Here is a 24,260-nt window from a genome sequence, read left to right on the forward strand (position 1 = left end):
AGATAACAAAATTGAATAAAGGTATCAAAGTAAAGTACGGATACATAAAACTTTATTAAAGCTCCTGTGAGGAACTTTGTGTTTGTGTTGATTTTGGCGCCCCCTATGGACAAAGTGATACATCTTATCCCTTTGCAAATCTTATACTGAATAAATACATCATATGTTTTCTGACAGAGGTGTCTCAACCTGCTTCCTTTAATAGTCAAATGTGTCGCTCAATGTCAATATTTACAAAAAAAAGAAACATCTAGTCTGACTCCTACCCTCTCAATGCTGCTTGAATTTAAAATTACAACATGGAAAAAGTAAATTTGTCCTTGATGGTCTCGTTTGATTGTAAAGGTTATTAAAAAAGCATCATAATTAATTTTAGCTTGTTTCATAACCAGCCAAAAACTCCCCACTGGGGCTTTAAAGGCCTGCGTTTCTCATACTTGAACAAAAACATCTTACATCTGAGAATTATTAGCTTTGTTCTAATGTTGGATTTCCCTGTAGACCTGTATGTTTGTGTTTTACTGTCATCCAAAAACCTCTTCCTTCTTTATTTTAATTAACTTACGTGCTCACTGTGACACACAGAGGAGGAAATGTAATCTGAGGCTCGTTTGATCTGCATGATATAACTTGATTTGTTGGAATCTGAGCTGATGTCATCTGTTGCGGCATTAAAATGACATCATGGAAATACTCAGTCTTCCTTCTGATGGTCTTGTTTGCTTTTGTAGGCCATACAAAGGCATCAGTGTTAAATTTAGTCTCCTTTATGATCAGTTCAAAACTCACAGCACAGACATTAACAGTCCAACGTGTCTCTGGGGATTTTCTTCGATTTCCCTTTTAAGGACACCTCAAACCCCCCTCTTGTGAGGTCCAGTGAACAAATTGATGTTTGTAATTTAATGGTCCGTAAGTAGAGTGAGCTTGCCTGTGTGCGCTGTCGTGGCTGCCAGGTGTCCTCCAGGGTGTAGCTGATGTAGGGCCCACTGCAGATGGAGCACTCCAGCATGACCGGGCTGGCCATGAAGGGCGAGGCGTGGATCCCCCAGGACTGACACCCGCCCAGGTGAACGTCTGACTCGGCCTCTTTCTGCTTGGCTGAGCTGTCGCCGTGATGGCGAGCCAGCATCCTCCACTTCCTGACCTGTAGGTGAGAACATGACATAAATGTATGAGCCTCTTTGAGAAGTAGTCAGACGCTCATCTGCAGCAATAAAACCGACAAACAAGTTGTTATTCGCTTAATCACGTAATGATAGCCTGCACAAAGAGTCACTTTCAGCCCAAAGCCACAGTGACTGTTGCAGTTTAGAAGGGATAAAGTGACACACTCAGAAAGTCCAACATATCGCAGAGTAAATACCCATCATTAATGCTGACCACTTACTGAAACAATCAAAGCTATCAGGATCTGGTTTCAGTTTTTGAAGTCTTAATGTCCAATTTCACCATGTTTCTCCTTTATTATTTGAATTCTCTTTGTTTTCTCTCTTTTGTTACTTCTCTTCCCTCATGCAGTTTGTGGAGGAGAGTTAGGTAGAGCATACAGTCTAACCTTGCAGGGGTTAGACCGCACAAACATGCACTTTTGGGCGTCTCTCTACACACTCTTTACTCAGTTTCTCTCTCTTCTCTTGTCTCTTCCTCCATTAGAGTAGGGCATACAGCAAAACCTAGCAGGGGTAAGTTCCTGCACAAACAAGTGTCTATCTAGTCTTTCCTGTCCTCTTTATATTCCCTAACTACTCTTCTCTTTGCCCCCTCTCTTTTCTCTGCTCTCCTCCCTCATGCATCCAGATCGGGGGAAGTAGAGCGTACAGTCTAACCTAGCGGGGGCCAGCTAGGTTACAGCTTCTCTGTCCTCTTCCTATCGTAGCTCTGCTTACTCATCTCTCTGATATCTCTCTCTTCTGTTTTCCCTTCTTTTAATAGAGCAGGGTAATAAGGGGAGGTAGAGCATTCAGTCAGACCTGGCAGAAGTAGGTTCTAGCACAAACATGCTTCTCACCATGGCTCTGCTTTCCCTGCCCTCTTTCTAGCATAGCTCTACAGACTCTTCACCTTCTTTCTACTCTCTTCCCTCAATTTAGTGAGGGAGTCAGGGGAGGTAGAGCATACAGCGTAACATAGCAGGCGCAAGCTCCAGCCCAATCGATCTTCTTTCCCTGGCTCTGCCTTACCTGTCTTTTTCTGGCAAGATTATTCTCTTACTTTCTCTGTTTTTTCTTCTCCTCTCTCATGCAGTCAGGGGAAGAGAGGGAGGTAGGGCATACAGCCTAACCTTGCAGGGGTTAGCTGTAGCATGAAAGATCTTCTCCCCCTGGTTCTGTCTTCCCCTTTTCTAGCAGGACTCTTCTCTTGCTTTCTATTTGTGTTTCTTCTCTTTCTCATGCAATTAGGGGATGAGTGGAAGGTAGAGCATACAGCCTGTCCACTTTCTAGCATAGCTGGGCTCTTCTTGTCTCTCTCTCTTCTCTCATTGGAGTGAGGGAATTGGGGGAGGTAGAGTATACAGCCTAACCTAGTGAAGAATAGCTCCAGCATAAACAAAGTTCTTGGCCTGGCTGTGCCTTTCCTTTTCCTAGAAGGACTCTTCTTTTTTTTCTTTCTTCTCCTTTCTTATGCAAGAAGAGAAGGTAGAGTGTAAAGTCTAACCTGGAGGGGATGAGTCCTGTCCAAAACAGGCTTCTGAGGGCTAGCGAGGAGGGGGTGGTTCCAGGATGCCAGAGCTCACAGGTGACTTGTGCTTCAAACGGATGTATACTTTTAGGACTGCTTTTGTTTAGACATTTTACTATGTAGAAAGTCCTTTAGCAAGGTTTCACTTATCAAAGCACACAATTTAGAGGGGGAAACAACTAAATACATTCATTATAAGCATTTATTAGAAAGATAGACAAAATCAACCAGTTATTGTTGTTGATAAAAACATAAAGATATATCCAAACTGAAAGTGACAGCAATCAAACTTAATAATTACACCTCAGCAGGTAGAATCGCACATTCCTGAGACTAAGCAAATATTTTTGGGTCACATTTGAAGGCTGAGGAGGCCTTGAGTTATTTAGAGTCAGCCTTATCTCCTCTCAAGTGGCAGCTGCACAGTGATAACCACTCCTGCCTTTTCCCCTTCTTGATCATTGTTTAACAAGTGATTTACAACATGGACTGAATACATAACATGTAAAAAAAAAACCCCACAAAACTCCTAACACACAGAGAGACACAGAGGGAAGAAGGTGTTGGAGAGAAAGGGGGAAGAGGTACGTGTGACAATGGAAGCTGAGGTCAAGGTGCACATAGCTCTAGAGGAAGCTAAATTGCACAGATGGATGTGTCAGTGACCCAGAATGGCTGTTACGTAAAGTAAATGGTTTCCTTGGCACACAAAGCGCACAGGTTCAGAGACTGCAGCCATTTCAAATGAGTCTTATCAAGGCCTCTATCAGCCGCTGCTGCTCTGCTGGCCTCTACATCACCACAACCTGCCAGTGTGTGTGTGTGTGTGTGTGTGTGTCCAAAACTCGCAACTTGGCAAAAAAAATTAACTTTCCCAGTGTTAATAGTTGCCCCCTTGACCATGGTTCTACCTCAGTGCTGAATGGACAGAAAGGGTCTGAGTAGTTACTGAGAGTGTTGATCACAGGAGGATAACATTCTGCTATAACACCTGTGTTTGTGTGTTTTTGGTGAGTGTACTCAAGTTCTACCCATAGTGGTACTATAATAGGTAGAGTCACACTGTGAGATTATTATTCAGCCAAAGTGAAACAATATGTATCTCATTATCACACTGTAACTATAAAAATGTTAAATGAATAATTACTAAGAGAAGTTTAAAATCACTTATATCAGTTTATCAAATGTAGGATTACAAAAGTAGTGGGTCAGCTCAGCAAAGCTCAAAGACTGGGAACAGGAAACTTGGCCCCAAGCAAACATAATGATATATCTTTTTATTTTAAATCAAAAAAGCCTATTTACTTTCATTTAAAGTGAGAAGTTACAATACAATTTAGATCAATTTGATATAACATGATACAATATGATATATAATACGTTACATAATGAAGCCCAACACTACAGTTTGATACAGGACAATGCGATGCAATACAATACAATATGAAACAATAGAGTACAATACAATACAATAGATAAAAAAAAAACAACAGAGGATATGATAGGATATGGTAATATACCATATGATACCAAACCATACCATGTGAAGGGACATGATATGGTTCTTATAATCTGATGTACTTTTACTTATTGTATTGTAACACAAACGTCTCATGTTTGTTTTAATTTCCCCCTTATTAATAATTTTCTTTAAATTTACATGTAATCATTTTCCACATCAAACAAAATAATATTTTTTATCACAAAAAAATGTATACACATATATGAAATATGAATTAAAAATGTTTTCCTCCAACCTCAAATCAGATACACTGGCCCCCCAACATCCCCTCTACTCGCTCTTCACACTACTCCCCTCCGGTTGCAGATACAGATCCCCTTACTGTAGGCGAGCCCGGTTTGGCAGAAGCTTCGTCCCATCGGCCATAGCACTGCTAAACAGAATGCCACTGTAATGTGTCCGGTGTGTTTATATGTGTCCGGTGTGCATATATGTGTCCAGTGTGTTCATATGTGTTCGGTGCGTTTTATATGTGTCCAGTGTGTGCATATGTGTCTGGTGTGTATATTTGTGGGATGTGGGGCACCATTGCTGTGAGGCTGGGTGGATGTTTATGGTTATTGTGTTCATACATGTATTCCTGTACAGACGGTGGCAACAAATCTCCTTATTAAGGACAAATAAAGATCTATCTATACACAAAGGGAACAGAGTTCAGAGAGGAGGTATTAATTAGCTGTTCACAAACATGGTTGCTCTTATGACATCTCATCAGTGTTTTTTATGACCGAGCCCATAATCTGCTCTTTATTAGGCTGAGCTGTACATGTTTATCATGCAGATTATCCTTTATTATATAACCTCCTCCTGAACCTTGTTCAAGTACAAGTACCAAGAAATCTGTCAAGTGGTAAGAAAGTACAAGCTGAGGAAGTTTAACTACAACACAAACACACACGTATATATACACAGCTTTTCCAGACTCTCCTTCCTCTTGACCCCGTGCTCTTGTCCTTTAACCTGGTTTTGTGCTGTCACCCTTTAAGACAACACTGGGTCTGTTATAAGGTATGTTATGTAAGACTTCTGTGAAATCTGCACTCTCAACTAATAAACTCAGGATGCAATATGGTCCTGGGAAACTCATGCTAAGACTGGGGACGTACACATCAGTTATACAGCTCCATAAACTAAGAGTTCATCAACCTCAAGTCCTCACTGACCTGTAAACCTGCTCTGAGAACTCCTGTGATTATCTCAACATATTCTGAAGTGGAGCACAAACAAGGAAACAAGAAAGAGTACAGCAAGTACTGATTTAAGGGGACTCAAGTCTTTTGCTCAGACTCCCTGAAGTCTTTTAAGTCGTCAGGTGAAGTTTATGTCCACAGATCCATGTCTTATACAAACTGCAGAGTCCAAACTGTCCTTAATTTGAGCAGATTCATCTGTTTTACCCCTTTTTTTGGTGTTTCACTCACTAAAAGCAGCCAGGTTGGAGGATGTTTTGCCACTTGGTCCAACTGAGGAAGTGAGTCCTCACTGGAATGTGACACCAGTGCGTACCCTCTATTCATCCAACACAAGGAATACCTCTATCCAAGACCTTGGTACAGTCTACCACTGATAAGGACTGTGCTTCTAGTAGTAGTCAGCCTAGTACTCTATCTCTCCAGGTGCCCCTTTTTTGTGCTTTGTCCTCAGTGAGTAACCCTCCCACAAACGCCAGAACATCAAAGTGTGATGAAACAAGAGGAAGCTAAACTAATCATGAAGTAAAAGATGAGTGTGATGCATAACAAAGATATGACAAAGAAAAACAGAGAATGAGAGAGCGAGATTTTCTTACATCAGCTGTCTTTTTCTCTGTCAGAGATAAGACATGCTTATTAACACCAAGGTCACTGCTCTTTCATCTGCCTCTCTTTCCCCCACCTCTGTTCCTTGATTGCAAACACACCTCTTAAAATGACTACAGGGGGAGGGAGGGAAGGTCGGATTCAAATGTCAGAGTGGCAAACACCTCTGACTCAGGTAATCCAGAGGAATTAAAATGGTAACTACAATGTGTCCCAGGAGGTATTAGCTTCAGATGTTCACTCTAGAGCAAGAAAATAACTATGAGAGATTTAAAGTCAACACAAGAAACATGACAACAAGATATCATGTAATGCTTTTATTATAAAGGGAAGAAGACCAAAGGGCAAGTTTGGTATTTCAAATTGGGATATCGACACTAAGCTGCTTTGTTTGCAGCTATTTTCATCCTCCCGGGTCATCCTTTGGGATCTTTTTATCTTAAAGCCTTAGCAGCACCAGTCTCAGAATCCTGACATTGTTGCACAATATTAACATTAACATTCAACCACTGTGCCTCACAACCTGTAAGACTTCTTGGAAAATAAAAAGAAACTACTCTCCCTGGGATTCCTCTGCTTTCCCACCACAAATCTCTCTCTTTTTCTTTTTTTCTGATAAACAGCAAGAGTAGAATATATCTACGAGGAACAAAGCCCATTTACTCACTGCCATGGCTGTAATGAAATTTGTTTTGTTCTCCGTTTTCATGACATTAAGCCTCACCTCACCTCTCACTAAAATAGTCATAACAACCAAAACATTTCACGTTGCATAAGCACAGTTTGACCGGATTTGCAAAAGGTGAAAACACTGAATCACTGGCTTTAAAAACACTGCGAAATATATTCACAGACACGGCTCATCTTCTTTGAAATGTTTGAGGTTCAACTGATCCTGTAACCTCTGCAGAAAAATAAGTGGATGCCAGATTTCTCTTGCATACTAAAATCTGATATTAATTCCTCAGACCTTTAAGAGATCTCTTGGACAATAGCAAGCGTTTACGTGTAGTTTGGGGGTTCAGGAGGTTGCCTGAATCCCCTGATGGCCCACGTGCAAGTTGGTCTTAAAACGATGTGTGGTCAGGTGGCGGGTTGCTATTCTGAGGATGCAGAAGGTGAGAATGACATAGGCCAACTAAAACTTGGTATAATGTCAACCCTGCAGTTTTTTTCCTGGTATTCAGGGTGTATTAATAAGTCAGTACACAAATGTTAAGCCTACTCTCCATTATTTTGTGTTCAGTTAGTATAAGATCCTAACATTTACCATGTTTACGAGAAGTTACACCGATGTTCTACATGGGTAAATGTGCACAGCGTCTCACTTAACCACAAGTTAAGACCACTCCTCCAATTTTGTGAACCCCCAAACGCATCAAGTCCAAACCACAGCCATGTTTACAGCTTTACGAAGCTCTACTTTGGCACAGTGGGGGTTCGAAATGAATGTTAATGACCATGCTAACATGCTAGAATTAACCTTACTGACATTGGGAGTCTGCTGCAGTGCTGTCGCACCTCATTGCTTTTATATTGAACCTGCAGTGACGCACACACACGTGAGGCGCCATTTCGCCTCCCTTACGCCTCTGTTATTTTTAATACTGGTTTAGTAGTGGAACAACTTTGCCCCATCATCCCTCAGTGATGTTTAAATTGACAGGAAGGCATAATTAAACCTTAGCAGGAATGTACTTGTATGGACCTAGGAATGCTAACATAAGCTAACTAGCCCTAAACAACTGTTTGACTACCATTCTTATAAATAACAACACACAGGCCTCAGTTTAGCAGGTATAAGGCAGATGCCACATGCTCCACATCTATTTAGCCATAGGTCTAAACATGCTAGCTTAAGCTAGCAAATAACGTAAGTTTGGCTAAAGGCTGATTTATACTTCTGCATCTCCTCTACGCAGCAGGGGCTGACGCGGACATGAGCCCCACATACTTGTGCGTTGATGTGTCTGTGTCGCGCAATTATTCCCTGCTGAAACGCTTGAGGGCAGAGCGGCCTCTCTGATATCCAGTCGCCTGCTTCCGGCCCCGCTACGATCTCTGTTTACTTTTCGACAGAGATTCAGAGCGTGTTATGTTAATCTACTGCTGATACATGTTGCTGTTTATCACACAGACATGATTACATGAAGAATAGAGAGGAGGAGATTGAATACACGGCCGATGTGCAGCCGATGTCCGGGATCCTGGAAGTGCTATAAATGTGGGAAACACAATGCCGCTGAGTGGACCAATCACAGGGCTTGCGGTCCACGTTGATTCTACGCCTAGTTACATTTTTGAGGAGGGGCACGTCAGCAACGTGCGTAGGCCTCTGCGTAGGAACGGGAGCTATGCAGACCCCCGGCGAAGGCTATGCTTACAATTCAACGCAGAAGTATAAATCAGCCTTAAGGCTAAAAACAATGCCAAACTAGCAAAAATCTCAGCTCAATGCTAGGGATCTATAAAAGCAGGGGCTCCCAAACTTTCTGCCCTAGACCCTGAAGATCAGATCAGAGACTGGTGAAGTATATGACATAAAATAAGTATCTGACATAAAATAAGTCAAGGAGAAATCTATGTTGTCTCAGACTCTCAAGGACATTTAGATAGAGACCCTCTTCCTGTTTTGTGACTTGCAGGGATAAGTTTTGCGACCCTTAGGTTAGCAGAGCTGAAGGACAGTACAATAAAAGACTAGATGTTAAGATAAGTGTGGGCTCTGTAGTAGGCTATGTCACTGGCTCTCAGACCTATAAAGGGTGTTGGTCAACAGCCTTCTGGGAGTCAGCAGATTTGCAGAGCTGTTCTCCCAAGCATTCCGGGTGCTTGTTTCTTGTAATAAACGTATTACTATGCAACCAAGCTAGTGTCACGAAGATTCCTTCTGCATCTACGTACACATCACAGGCAGTCAAGATACGACACTGGCAAACCCACTGACCCTTGATGTTGCTCACAGCTGCATGGAAGCACTAATATACCAATCCCAGAACGGACAACAGCACAAAAGCACACAAAAGCCAAACAACCTTAGTGTTATTGTATAGCTGATAACAGTAACTTAAACCAGCAGGTTCAACCTGTTCATACAAAAACAGCAAACTGCAGACAGTAACAAAGCACATGTTATCCATGTGGAATCAGAACAGGTCAACTGTGAACTCAGTTTTCAAGTGTTAGCCATAATCCAAAGAACCTCAGTGCACTACAAAGCAGTCTCAATAGAGCTGAGTATGTGAAGAGAGGAGGAAAAAAACGTTACAGTGCTTAGTCAGGGTGCCGCTGAGCCTCTGTGGCGAAGCAGTTTGGCATTAGCTCTGGAACATCAAGATGGAAGAAGGGATTAGCTGGGTTCTCAGGGTAGATTAGAACAACAATAATTCCCAAAGTCCCTCACAAAGAGACTCAGAGCAGAGGATGCTCCTTTTATTTCTAGTGGCCCAAGGTCAGTGAGGGAGAGAGAGGAGGGGAAGGATGAGTCTCTGTGATACTGGGGGATAAAATCCACAGGAGGGGTGGAAACTAGCACAGAACTTTTCAAATGTCTTTTTAATATCCTTTAATCCTTTACTTAAAGCTGGGGTTGGTAATCAGATTTAGATACACTTTTTGTCATACTGGTTAAAATGATCTTTATGTCCTGATGGCGATCATTACATGATGTGTTCCTAAAAAAGAGTGAAAAAAAACTGCTATCTACAGCCGGAGTAAACCTGGGAAAACACCAACCAATCACCGTTTTTTGGCTCCCCAAATTTTAAACCAATCAAATCCCGTCCAGCCGTTCTGCACTCCTCCTGCGCGTACATTTCCCCGGCGTGCACTCCTCCGAGTCCCCGTCTCCTACCTCTACTTCCCCTGACTCTACTTCCACTGACTCTATTTACTGCCCCTCTCGCTCATCCTCGGGCCTGTCCCCTCTGACCTGATGAGGTGCTTTGCTCAGGACTGTAGTCCGGATCAGAGTCTAAAAAGCTCTCACCAACAAGTAGAATAATTAATGACGTTCAGTAAGTCCTACAGAAAATATATATTTATTGTAGCGTCCGTCCGGACGCTGTAGGGATGACGAGCCAATTCGTGAACACGTTGAGCTTTAATAACCGGTCACTGTCGGCGGTGATCACGCCAACCAACAAAACAACAATCAATGTTTGAATGAATGAAGAACTTCTCCTCTTGTCTCTCCTCTCTCCAGCTCACACACTCTACACCTCTCCTGATGCCTTCACTAACCGTCAACACTGTAGGAATTAAGAACATCTACACTGAACACGTTTAACAAACAGTAGAGTTGTTAAAGTATTATATATGTGTTATAACTTTTCTCCTGATGTCGTGTCACTGGTACAACTGGATAATGCTAGCATGATAGTTGTGAGTGCTAACAGCAGCCATGTTTGTTTGTGTTTTTAACTTTCACTATGATAATGTTTTGGTGAGGACCGGTTTTGAATCAGTCACGATCATATGGTCGAGAATCAGCGGCGCTCATGCATGTGAGCGGGGGGGGGGCGTCGTTTTGGAGGGGCTCCGAGGGAGGAGGGGAGGGGTTAGACGGAGTCATGAGGAAAAGCTACATTCAAATTCATGCTGGTTTTCCGAGACTACCAACCCTAGCTTTAATTATGAAATAAAACATCATCATTCCTTATGTCACAATTATTGTTTTTCTGTAACCGGCTTGGTTGAATACTTGATTCTAATTGGACAAACCTTGTGGCAACTCAGCAGCAAAAGAGACATCAGGGACATATCAAATCCTCCGCAATAAGGGGTCCAGTACATTTTCACATCAGCCTGTTGACCTTGAGAGGTAGTGAAAATCAAAACAGTTTTTCAAATTGTGACATTTGCCTGTTTTATGTTTAAATGAGCTCAGAGAAGAAGGAGTGACTAACTCTACCTTCAGTGGAAACAAAGGTTTGGGGTCTTGCTCACCCCATCAGGATTCAAATTTGCATAACCACCCGCTCCTTATGTATGATCCCATTACTTATCTCTTGCCCTCATCATTAACCTCATTACACAATCAACTGAATATCGAAACCTTTCAAAATAACCACCCCCTCGTGACTTCACATGACAACACGCAGTCATGCATACTTATCTCTCTCTCTCTACGTGCGTTGAATTCCTCTGTGATGTGTATCAAACCAGAGGCAGATTAGAAAGGATACCTCTCAACATCCCAAACTGCACCTTCTTCAGCTCCCCCTCCAGCTTGTTTTTGCTGGGATTAGTTGAAACACTACAAAGCCAATTCACTGATACCTCCGTATCACAACAAACCCAGGAGACTGCAGCCAAGGTATGAAGAACCTTCCCCCTGCTTCTTTATTTTCCCTTTTTTGGCAGAGACCATCCTGCATAATGCTGCACTAGCAATAGAAACACATGCACTGAGCCATTTTTTGGGGGTGTGTATACATCTACTATAAGCAAATAGGAGTGCTCATGCAGGAAAAGCAATTCCAAGTTTATTACTCTAACCGCATTCTTCCACAGCCAGGGAACTTGGCTTTGGAACAAAAGAACAGCAAAGGATTAGCAGTTTTCCATTGCTTAGCGTATGCTAAACAGTTGCAGCTTAGATCTGCTTTCCAAAACCCGGAGAGAGTTCCCTTATTTAAATGCTGCTTAAAAATGTTTATATCAGAGGAGGGGAAAATATGAGTCTGAACAGTGTGGAGGGACAATAGACAGAGGATGTCACGGATGTAAGGCTTAATTTTAAACATCAGAGTAAAAATGAAGTGAAAGTCAAGGCTTTCAAAACAAATCAGATGATGGTATCTGATATAAAAAGGAGCCAAGTAGGGCCTGGAGGTTAGCAAAACTGATACAAGCCTGCTATGCATGCACCAGTGCTAACCTGGCAGCTCACTGGTTTCTCTACTAAGCACAAAATTTGATCTAGTCAGGGGATTCTGACTTCTGGAAGTCATGTGGACTAACTGTTAAAAATCCTGCCTTTAATGAGAAGAAAATAAAGCTTTGAGTCAGCCAAACTAATCTGAAAGAGCATAAACAGAAGTTTAAACTGGGAGGCATTATGCATGACGAGCCAACAACCTGGAGAGGAAGGATTTTGGCTCCCTTTGTGGAACTCTTGTATCAGATATAATTGGACCTTGAGGGCTGTTCTTCTTAATTCCTTCACATACCCGCTACACGTTTAAAAAAAAAAAGCATGACAGTAAATCAATGTGTGTCAAATGCCACTAAAGCTATTGTAATTTTTTTTTTGGAAGGCTTTTGGCAAGAGAGGAGATGAGCATGTGTTGGCAAGAGGAGAGAGACAGAGTTCATCAGTCCATTAGATGCACCTCACAATCTAAAGGAACATCCCTGCTAGAGATCATACTTTTTTTTGGTTAAGACCCAGTCTACAGGCGTTACATGGACCTAAAGTTTGTTTTAAAAAAAGAACATGAATAAATGGTGCCTTAAGATGGGGGTAGTATTTACCATGTGCATGAGAAGAGATCACCCCATTCTTATAGAAAGAAAACATGTAAGTCAAAATTTTCAGGGAGCTTCAAGGTCACGAGCTGTGATGGGTCTGATGTGTTTTCAGGAATAGTGAAGCCCAAGGAATCCAGTGTTTTAGTGAATGGTATAAGTCAGAAAATGTACATTTAGTCATTTTTCTTCATCATTTTGTAATATTTTGGGTGAAAATGTAAGCTAGACAGCAACTGGTAGAAGCTGTGTTACAACAACCTTTCTTTGGTCATGCCAATGTAAAGTTAACGTTATAGTTCCATCATTTGAACACCAAGGCTGTTTTCGAAACGGCCTGCTACATACCACCTACTAATGTAATAGGCAGTAGGTACTGCTGACTACATACTGCGTTTGAATTCAGTATGTAGTATGACTTCTCTGTTCGATCTGTGTTGCAGTACGCTGGGCCAGACATCACTTGATTTCCGGTTTCGGAAAGAGGAAGTAAATAACGGCCAAGCTGAGAGAGACACTGCTTCTTTAGCATCCACTTATGATTTAAAAAGTTAGGAAGTGGTTTATATGGAATTTAAGGATTTTCACAGCACCTAAAAACTGACTCCCCCCCATCAAAAAAGAAGAGAAAAGAAAAAGCAGAACAAGCGCTGTGCATTGTGGGAAACAGTACGCAAGGCTGACTGGTCCGATGCATACTGTGAAATTTTCCAGAAACAGTAGACATCAGGGGAGTTTTGGCATACTGCAGATTTTGCTCTTGATCACTTACTACATACTGAATTTTGTCCAAATACGTACTGCTAGTACGTAGGCGGTTTCGAAAACAGCCCAAGCCTTTCTTGTGCATGACTTCACCACTTTACGAGCTCCATTTGAAGGCTGCATATTACCTTAACCCTGTAGACTGTATAAAAACATGGATGACATAGCAGCTTCCTAAAAGTGAAGCCAACCTTTCACAGCTCCCTCTAATGTAGTGCAGGTTACAAAGCCCTGCCCCCTTCCATATAACAGACAGAACATGGGTCAGACTGGAAAATTAAAATACCCATCAAATACATTTTTTTCAAACATCCTTCCTATGATTTTCATTTGTTCTTATCATGCTGATTTATGTCCAATAGTTCACTTTTGGGAATAGTTTAGTTTTCATTAGTTAGCTGAGATTAAAAAGAGGGGGTGTGACATCATGATTGGCAGCTCTATTGGGAAATGTGGCTCCCTCAGCGTTTTATTCTGGATTATCAGAGTAGGAGAGGAAAGATGAGCGAAAACCCCAAAAAACACTGACACAAGAGTCATTAAACTTTTCATGACAGTGAGTTTCTGAATCTGTTCTGCTGTAGACTGAACCAACATGAGGGATCATTGACGTTCCATTGCAAAGTTAAATTTGTGCTTTGGTAGTTGAAAGACCGCCAGCCAGATCGCCTGTGGGCATGTCCTGGCTCCAAAATATGTCACCAGTACAACATGTCAGCACCCACTGAGCCAATGCTTCAACCAGATCAGCAGGGACTCAAGATTTTCCATTCATTCGACACAGACTTAAACTGCTGTGTGGGTGATCCCTTGGGAGTCCAAAGTTCATGTTCTAGCCTTAAAAAATGTCACCTTAAGCGCCAGTAAGTGGTCACAAGTGAGGTTTTGTAATCTTTGAATATGGTACACATGTCATTAACCATTAGCTCAATTAAGAGGTGAACTGCCTCCTTCTGAAAATAGACAACTTGACATCTTAGAGATAAGACTACGTCAAGAGCAAAAGTCCAGAATCCAAAGTCCAGCAGCCACGGAGAAAACATTATGAAAGTGAGAAGATGATGATGTTAACAGGCAATATTTTAACATTTCTACCAACAACCCCCCCTCCTCCTCCTGGGTTGTCACCTAATGCAGCCTCTGAGTTGGATTTGTACGTGTGATCGCCTGAATGAGCCCACCATCATTACATCACTCACTCAATCAGACAAACAGAATTAGCATTCGTCCAACAGAGCTCAGCCTGTAGGGTCTTGTCACCGCTGAAGGAGAACAAGCGAGGAGGATTTGTCACAGGTTGTCACCCTCTGTTTTGTCTTGGTGGATAACGAAATGATGTGGCCAGCTTACATAAGAAAAACATGACTTAAAAAGCTTGTGGTGTTGTGAGCCGGGAGTCTTTTAATGGTGCGTTCAAAGGTGCAATGTGAAATTACCTCACTGAGGAATGAGGTAAGCTTTTCACTGCATGCGAGCAAATGACTCAAAATTCTTCAGCAGTTTTTCTCCCTTTACTTTGTGCCACCACTCACAGCTGAGATCTAATCAATAGTCACCAACATCTCACAGGCTGCATGGGAGTAGATAAAAATCCCTGTTCTTCCAGGACACGGTCGGTTTCTCTCATCTCTGTGGATTTCGTCTCCCCCTTTCACCCTTCTTTTCTCTGCTTCACTTCCTGCCTTGCTCATCTCTCCTCGCCTCTCTCTCTCTTTTCATCCTGCATGAATGAGTTTTGGACAGTTAACTCAAATGGGACAAGGAGAGATCAGATGTTTTCTGGGTAAAGTTCGTATCTCCTGATCCTTACCCAGATCAGGAACAGAATTTCATGAGAGTAGAAAAGAAAAACAGGCTCTTTTTCAGATAGGTCAGAGGTCAAATAAGTAGTTCTTGTGTTTTCTTGAAGAGGGGGTGTTATACTAATTTTAAGCCTCTGTAGTAGCTTTACATGATTTACATCTTAAAACTTACACCACTGTTACTGTCTCTTTAAGGCCCTACCTACAGTCCACTTTCCTCTTACTGACAAACTCTCTGGAAGCCTCCTCCACTGCTGCCATGCTATTAAGTCGTCGTCATTGAGCTGACCAGGGTTTCTCTGCAGCTCCTGAAGTGTCCACTAGAGGCAGACTGCAAAAGCCCAGGAAGCCTCATTAACACCCATGTTAGGAAGCCCAACGATGGGCGCCATCCTTGTGCTAGATGACTCTCCTTCAGAAACCAAAGGCTGACGTTAAAGAGACCACATCCATGTTTTATGTGGCCTATACTTAAAACCAAATACTTATCCTTGGAAGAGGGGTGCAGTTTGTAAGTAAAGACAAGTATTATGTATATTTAACTATCATAGGTTTCCCACCCTCTTTAAGAGTTTCTGTTAAAGCTCCTGTGAGGAGCTTTTAGCTGATTATGAAACAGACTAAAATGAATACTGGAATCTTCTACAAAAGGAGATATAAACATCCGGGACATGTGTGGTTATTCCTATACAGTTGTTTTTAAGGACTTTAAAGGCTGCCACTGGGTAGGTGCCAGAAGAGGAGACTAACGGCCAAATTCCACCAGGTCCGTGTCTGTATCCGTCACGGCACCTGATCTGATAGGTTTCTATTCTAGTCAATGTGTCAACTCCCACTGGATCCATCAGATACTTAAGACTTCTATTTTTGCAGGATGCCGGAGCACGACACATCTTTCTCAATCGAGCAGATGGAGCAGGACAGGAAGTCAGGCACCAAAACAAAATTAAAACATCCAGTTAATTTTCAGAATAAAACACTCTGTGTTATCACCAGATCGTATTTCACTTAACTACAACCACAAACCGTCATGATGAGCAGAGCCAGGCCTGGAGTCAACAGGTCAGAGGTTTTCAGAGGACCAGAAAGACAACATGGATGAGGAGAGGAGGAAGAGAATCCTTGATTCAGTAATTACAGCAGGAAAACCTCGGTCACATGACTCCAGCTGTCCAGCTGTCCAGCTGCGTGCTACGTTCTGAAAATGCAACTGGTGGGTGTTGATGGACGAGAGAGCACAGAGCCTGACCGCAGAAGATCTGAGACAGACAGGGATCTGGTGGGAATCCCTAATAACAAGTTTTCTTTTATATTTTCCACTAGAAGACTGACTTATTGTGAGAAAACACTGCTTATGTATTTACAGGACAAGATTAGTAAAGAGTAGTTCCACTTTGTCCACAGGGGGTGCCAAAATCAACACAAACTGAAAGCTCCTCACAGGAGCTTTAAAGCATGCTCAGGTAGAGCTGTTGCTCTTTAATGAGAATAAAGTATCATCAGTACAGTGGTGAAAATGCAGGAGGAAGCTCCCCTATTATGGTGTGAGACTGAGGTATGTGGGTCTGTGGGCTGTAATCTACACCTGTTCTTTATACACTGTTTTACTCTCAGGGTCGTCTTTCACGAGAAGATTATACATACATAAGATTCACTGTGTAAAACATACGGGCTTGAACCCAGAGTGTCACTGAAGCTGCTGTGCGATCCTGTCAAAGTACTGAAAGTGTAAAACAACAGAGATAACATTGGAGGACAACCAGCCGTCAGCAGAAGTGAATGTTCGCTTCATTTTTGATGAAGTTTTCATCACCGACAGCACGGCTCGATGTTAGAGATTAGTGGAAAGGCTGCGCTTGCATTATCTTTCTGTGTGTGATTGTGTGTGTTTGTGTGTGTGTGTGTGTGTGTGTGTATGTGAGAGAGGAGTATCTGACAGTCTGTTCGTGAGTACTCGGGACAGTACAGGACGTCCTTATCAGGAGGATTTATATGCTTTTGATTTCTGCTCATGCTCAGATGTTGGGGCAGAAGTTCTGACCTCATCCTCTACCTTCTAATAAAACTGTCCGCTCAGCTCTCCTCCTCTCTCTCTCCTCTCTCTCTATAGATCACTGCTGTTTACCCTCTTTATGTCTTTGCCTTTTAGCTCCAACAGACCTTAATCTGCTCTTATTTCTCCTCTGCAGACATTTACATCAACCCTCTGTCCAGTTTTTATTCTAATATCTCCCAATCAACACAGTGTTTCCTCCTACTTACAGTAACCCTCTGCTCCTCTCTGCCCTGCAATCATGTAGATAAATGCAGGAGTCATAAATCAGCTACACTGATTTCATTATATAATAACACCCGGGCCATAAAGTTACCTATATTTAGCTTTTAGCTCTGAGAGGACTGTGCAAAGGGTCAAGGCTAAGCTAAGCTATCTGCATTTAAATGAAATGATGGAATAAGGGTGCTGTGATGGATTTTTAATAAGAAGAGAGAGGCGGTGGAGGTTATTGGAGCTGTTCTTTGCACAGAATAATGCAGGTAAATGTCTCAGTGTTAATTCAAATACTTCATCATTTATTTATTTTGCCTTCAAACTTTAATTTCAGCTCTGGAAAGGAAAATCCTCGGGCAGGAACGTATTAACTTTTTACAAAAGCCTCTGCTCGCAACGATACCGCAACGCTACACTGAGCAGGCCCAAGACATTCAACAATGCAGGACTCAAACAGGCAAAGTCATATTCCTCTAGACTTACATCATCAGAATAAAGAGCATCACGGTATCAGACCATGACAAATGTCCCTGAAGCTTTCTCTTCTGTCTCATTCATCATTGAAGAGTAAGCTGACACTGTCTGTCAGCGTCAGCCGTCTTATTCATCTCCTCCTCCTCCTCCTCGTGTGACAGCAGCCGCTCGGCGTCATCACCCCTGCGTTCTTAAGCCAAAGTCAGAGACATTTGTCAGGCTGCCAGAGATATGGTTCACTTTGATGGGCTGACAAATTTCACAGAGAAGTTTGAATCATTTGCATTTGAGTCAGGCTGTGGGTGGCCCACTGGAGAGCAGTGCGTGAGAGAGAAAGCAGAGAGAAGGGGGGAATGTTTCTGTTGCTGCTCCAGTCGTCTGCAACTTTTTTGGCAGACCAAGTTTGAGGGCTGGATTTGTTACATGTTCAGCGTTTGGACAGAGTGTGCCGGGGTCTGGTACAGTACGTTGGGAACAGCACAGAACATGACGTCTAGGTGATATTGGGCAATGCCACTCACGAGTCAAACGCACAGAGAGCCCGTTCATGTAAAGAATGTGCGTCAAACTGTTTGTGGTTACTCATTTATCCAGTACTGGATCACAGATCACACGTGAGAGAGGCTGCTGTAAGTTCAGTCCGACGGCCGCTCAGTGGTCAGTGACCCAGCGCTTTAAAACATGCCTCTATAGGAAGTCCTAAAAAGCTTTAACTAGACATCACGTGTGAATAAGACACGCTTTTAATACATTTTATTGTCATCTAAGAAGTGAGCTGCATCCTAGTGCAACCAATATATCAGTATGAAAGATATATTATATTATGCTATAGTATTTTACTCAGACGATGACCCTCAAAGAAGATGACTGACGAGGCTGACGAGTTCGATAACGCCACTTTTCAAACTTTGCAAACTTGCTGGAGTGGATTTTTGGATTCTTCATGACTCCATCTTCTGATTGGCTCGTTCTGAAAGCCCCTCGAGTTTCCACTGAACTCGGTAGGTCAGCTTTCTCCATTGATGCCCCTAAATCATGGAATACCCTACAACAGACTTTACCATCTATTCCCTCTTTTGCAGAGTTTAAGACTTTGATCTCTGACCACTGTGTCTCACATTGTCTGTTTTAATGAATCTATTGTTTTGTGAATAATTGAAGAGTTCATTTGCAAAAACAGATAACTCCATTTTTATAAATTAAAAAGAAAGACATTTCTTTTTGATAAAGAGTCCTAATAAAGTTACATTTTCAAGATATCTCTGATTAGTAAAATCATATTGACTTAGTCAAAGCCACCCAACCTCAGTTGATTGATAATACCAAAAGCTAGTGTTAGAAAAAATATGTTTTTTGAAACATTTTTTTTATTTTTCAAAAGTGAGTTAAGTGTTTTTGCAAATTAACTCTTCAATTATGTGTGTTTGTTTTATTGTTTCTGATGTGCCTGTGATCTCTACCACATTGGAAATGAGGGAAACCTTAATGTCTTTACCAGAATAAATAAAGAATACATAAAGATTTTGAATTTAATTTAATTGAATTTTCAACAGCTTTTCCCCTAATTAGATCAAAAGTCATTTTTGGTTGTATAGAATTAATTAGAAAAAGCCTTGAGGAGTAATAGTTTGATTTAAGACTCTTCTAAAAAGCTCAACTGCGACAGGAAGCTAGCAGGGTGACAGATGCTAGCAGAAAGAGTTACACTGCTGCATAGAAAGTGCACATTGCTGAATGCAGGGAAGTCGTTACGCAGGAACACAGTTTAAACCTCTTTTCCTTTAGGAGCTCCACAAAAAACAGACTGAGTCTTATATATGGATGCAACTTATATTCCAGATGTTACAGTAATTGTTTTTGATTTTAATTAGATTTTTAACATCTTAAAGGACAAATTAAAAAGAATAAAGATAAGAAAACACTTATAGGCAAGCAAAGCAATTAGTTATCACAATATACTCACTGTAAAGACCGATACAACAAAATATTGGGGAATAGGATGAAGTGCAACCCTTATCTAGTCCTATCCCTTTGTCCATTTGAATTAATTGATTCCATTTAAACACATGTAACGCCAAAGTATTAATATATTCATACATTCCATAATGGTGCAACACTAAATAGATTGAATAACTTGAGGTCATTAAACAGCACACATAATGCTACAGTTTATCCATCTGTTCTTCAATTCTGTACCTGTTAAATATGTTCCCTTTGAAGATGTGTTTTAGCTCCTGTAATGATTATTTACATGTTTTTATTTCATCAGCACCACTGTTCCAAAGATTTGCCCCCTTAGTCGAGCAAATGTGTAATTTTAGATTTGTTTTCACTGCTTGTTTTTCAAATTTTGAAGTCGACCAGCTCCTTAAATGTCAGCGTTTTCAGTTTCATGAAGAGTGGATTTGAAGATTTGGAGAACAGGAAAGTCTACTTTGGGAGGCGATAGACTGGTCTAAGACACACGGTTAACACCTACAGGCTGTTGTGCATTCATTCTGCATTTCATAACTTAGCTAATAATGTATGTTACCACTTTTCAAAACCCAAACCATGATCTCTTTTTGAAAACCTGAGTAGTTATTTTTCTTTTATTGCTCACTGGACTGCTTCAATATGCCAGATTATTTTCACCCTAACTCCCCTTTTACTAAGTGTTATTTACACATTGATGTTAGCTTTATTTTTATTATTGTATTATCATATTTTCACATTTGATGTGCTGGAAATAGAAATGTGTCGGTGGGTCAGTCCTGTTAACTCCACATTAGCATGTATTACCTTCACACTCACACTCTGCAGAGAGATGACTCACCACCAACCCCCCTCATCTTTAACCCCCCGTCCCCAGCTCGCTGCAACACCCATTAATTCTCTCTCTCTACACACACACTCACACACATACACACACATACACACCGGTTATCTCCAGTGAGACATTAGTGACAGATCTATTGGTTGTGAGGGCAGGAGGTGGAATTGATGGAGAGATAGAGAGAGACAGGACGGCCCTGGAGGGCAGAAAAACGTACGAAACACGGAGAAACTAAAGAGCTGAAGGAAAGAGAATGGAGTGATGCACAACAACACGCTCCTGTTTTATATTCCCACACACTTTCACATTGTTTTGGCTGGGCACGCACACACACACGCACACACACACACACTACAGCGTGGCTTTGTCTCGCTGGGACAGTGATGACTCATTCTCGCCTGTCACCCATGGGACTTGAGAAACACACACACACACTTACACACACACATGGGGGGAAGAACCAATTGATGGGAGTGATGATTGATAGGAGTGGGATAGTTATTGTGATTGCAGTTGCATAACCAAGGACGAGCTGGACACCTGCTGAGCGGCGCTGTGTCGCATTTGTTGACAGATTTTATCTTCACACCTCCTTTTTTCTGTGCTGCCGTTTGTTTTTATTTGTTTTTGTTCAATATTTAATTCAATCCTCATTTGTGCCTCCTGCTCTAATTTCAGAAAGACCCACCCTTGGTGAGGAGAAAAAAACAACAACGGGCCCTTTGAAAATAAAATGCCCAAGCCTTCAGTCGCCTTAGTGTTTGTGTTACGTAACAACACTCGTGGTTGAGCTTAAACGCAGGAGGAAAGACACAACAGAACAATGTCTGGAGTTCTGTTAGCACCTAATTTACTTCTTTTTTTTTCAGTGTGCTAATAGGTAAACAAAGGGAGGTGTGCAAAATGAGTGAAAGTTGTTGTTTGGGGATAAAGGTGAACCTGCAGGCCAGAGAGGGAGATTTGTGGCGAGGCAATGGGGGGGAATTAGGTCAAAATTGTACTTATTAACTTTTCATCTACCCTGCTGATTATTAACTTTTGGTTAATCCTAGTGATTACATCATTAACTCTTCATTTACCCTGCTGAATGCCCACATGATCTCCACACTGAAGCTAGGACAGCCTCAATAAAACCTGTGCAGAGGATCTGTCTATTTGTTTTATTACTTTTTCTTGCTGTTCTTGTAAAATTTTGCTCGCTCTTCTCTGGGGACACGAGCCAGAAAATGAAGTTGTTGAACTTTGTTGCAGAGAGTTCCTCTGTGAGTTCATTGTTTTTCACTTGCAAAGCCAAAAAGAGAACGCTTACGTTGCATTAAATTCTTATTCCTCAAAAGCAAACTGAACACATTAATCACTGCATAAAATTTGATTGTTTGGAGCGTGGGCGGAGGCGTGGGTTGGGTGTGTCTGGAATCTAGTTGGTCACTCCTGTTGCCACCCGGCTAGCTTAAGACTTGATTGGCTGTCTACCAGGTCAGAGACAGGATCTAAGTCTGTATCAACTGTCTTGGCTTGAATTCAAGAGGCGGTGACAAGTGGTATTTTCAACAAGCAGTGTTGCTAAACTAAGCCAGACAAAGAAACTGCAGTTCCCCAAGTGTCCAATTTAGGCTGGCTCCAAAAGCGATGAATCCCTATTAGCTACCATGCTGAACTGCCCCCTTTTACAGCAAAATTAAACATGATTACAGCCTGGTTCAGAAAATGGTCATAGTCTATGACGCTCATTTCTGTATTTGTACACACTGTACAAGGCCTGAATCTTTTCATCCATTAAAATAACACAAAGGCAGGGAGGTGCATGGACAGCGGCGTGGGTGAGTTGACAGACAGGTGGGGTGCTCTTAATCAAAGGGTGTCAGGCCATCTCTGCTCCACCTTCTGTGCCTGTTTCACAACTGTCAGAAAGTAAAGTTGAGTCAGCAATCACCAACAACATCTTTGGGCTGCACAACGCCTATCTGAAATCAACGGTTGATGTCACAGGTACCAATTACATATTATATACAGTCTGTCTTAAAAACAAAGGAGCAACCTCCATTGTTTAAAAATGGTGTCAGTGCAGCAGTGCAAAAAAAATAAATGCAGTTCCTCAAGTGTCCACTTGGAGCTGGCATGAACAACCAAGGAGAGCCCATTAGAACCAATGTTAAGAGGATTTTCCAATATGGCCATCACCATCTTTGCACTGGAAAACATGCCCCTCCAAAAACAAGAAAAAAAATGTATTTCAAGGTACTTTTACCTTGCAATAAGCAAAAAAAATCTGCAAATAGAACAAGTGAAATTTTTCTTGGTAAGATTTCTTAAAATAAGACGTAATATTTAGAACACTTTGATCTTAGAATTAGCAGGGAAAACTTATTCTAAGCAATATTTTAACAGTATTTTAAAGCTTAGTGTCTCAGAATGAGCCAGGAATGATAATGTTTAGTATTTTTTTACTCAACATTTTTTTCTGCACTAAGCTTATTCATTTGAGATATATTCACCTTCATTTGAGTTGTATTATAGCAGCACTTCTCTAGGTTTAAGACCATCTTGTAGTTGAAATAAGATTACAAAGTTTAATTTGAGCATTTTGAGATATGTCTTCTCATAGTGAGCTGGATATACTAATATTCAGTCATGTTGTTTTTTAGGATAAGCCAGCTATGCTCAAAAGTAGGTGTTTCATTGTGTGTATGTAGTTTGAGGATGTATATTTTTATCTGATGTAGAAGAAACAGTGCCTGAAAACTGTAACCCACCCTTAAAAAACACAACTTTTCTTTCTTTCTTTCTTTCTTTCTTTCTTTCTTTCTTTCTTTCTTTCTTTCTTTCTTTCTTTCTTTCTTTCTTTCATCAATGGAGCTGTTTTCTGATAGATTCTCCAATAAAATGCATTTACTTAAATCAATTAAAGGGTTTGTTTTAAATCAAGATTATCAGTCTTCTACAAATAAGATCTCAGCTTGAAAAATGTGTGAAATGTAAAATAAACCTTCTTCCTTCTAAATTACAACTCAAAACAGGATAATTTCAAGATTGTTTAACTTTACAAGATATTTAAGATGCATTGTCTTAAAACAATTCCCTCTCTTGCTCAAATTTTACTTAAAGTAGTAAAAAATGTTATTAAATCAAGTGGGAGAAGACATTTTGACTACAAATGAGACAATTTCACTTGGTAAGATTTTGAGTTTTTGCAGTGTGGGCTTCATAACGCCCCTTCAAAACAAGTGTGTAACATCACTGAGTGTTTCTCCATGTTGATGTTTTTGAGGCCTTTAAGGGTAGCCATTTTATTTTCTTCTTAAAATTTATTTTCAGCTTTTATGTTTTTTAATCAAGAGAAAGAAAGGACTGCTTGGACTTGGAAACTTGGAGCAGAGAGTTAGGAGTGACGACGGCAAAACGACACACTTTTCTAGGACTAGAATTTTTGTACCTGGGGCAAATTATTTAACCACCAAACCAACCAAGCACTCAAAGTGTAGCAAATTACTCATTGTTAATTCAGCTTAATTCTTACCCTATACATTTTTGTCAATATGGGCATTTTACGTTGACGTTTTCAGCACTAAATGTATGACACAGGATTGTATTAAAGGTACAGTGAGTAGTACCTAGAAGCATTTAGCACAACTGACATTGTTTTGGTTTGTTTGTGTTTGTA

The 24,260-nt window shown here is 41.2% G+C and overlaps 1 protein-coding gene across 1 annotated transcript in view; it reads right to left on the minus strand.

Annotated features, from left to right (window-relative positions):
- sgk1 (serum/glucocorticoid regulated kinase 1) overlaps positions 1 to 24,260 on the minus strand; it is a 62,434-nt gene that overhangs the window by 25,307 nt on the left and 12,867 nt on the right. Inside the window, exon 5 of the mRNA XM_034699867.1 lies at positions 932 to 1,147. Coding sequence (XP_034555758.1) covers positions 932 to 1,147 — 216 coding nt within the window. The remainder of the gene's footprint in view (positions 1 to 931; positions 1,148 to 24,260) is intronic.

The sequence above is a fragment of the Notolabrus celidotus genome, chromosome 13, assembly GCF_009762535.1.
Source record: "Notolabrus celidotus isolate fNotCel1 chromosome 13, fNotCel1.pri, whole genome shotgun sequence".
Classification (NCBI taxonomy): Eukaryota; Metazoa; Chordata; class Actinopteri; order Labriformes; family Labridae; genus Notolabrus; species Notolabrus celidotus.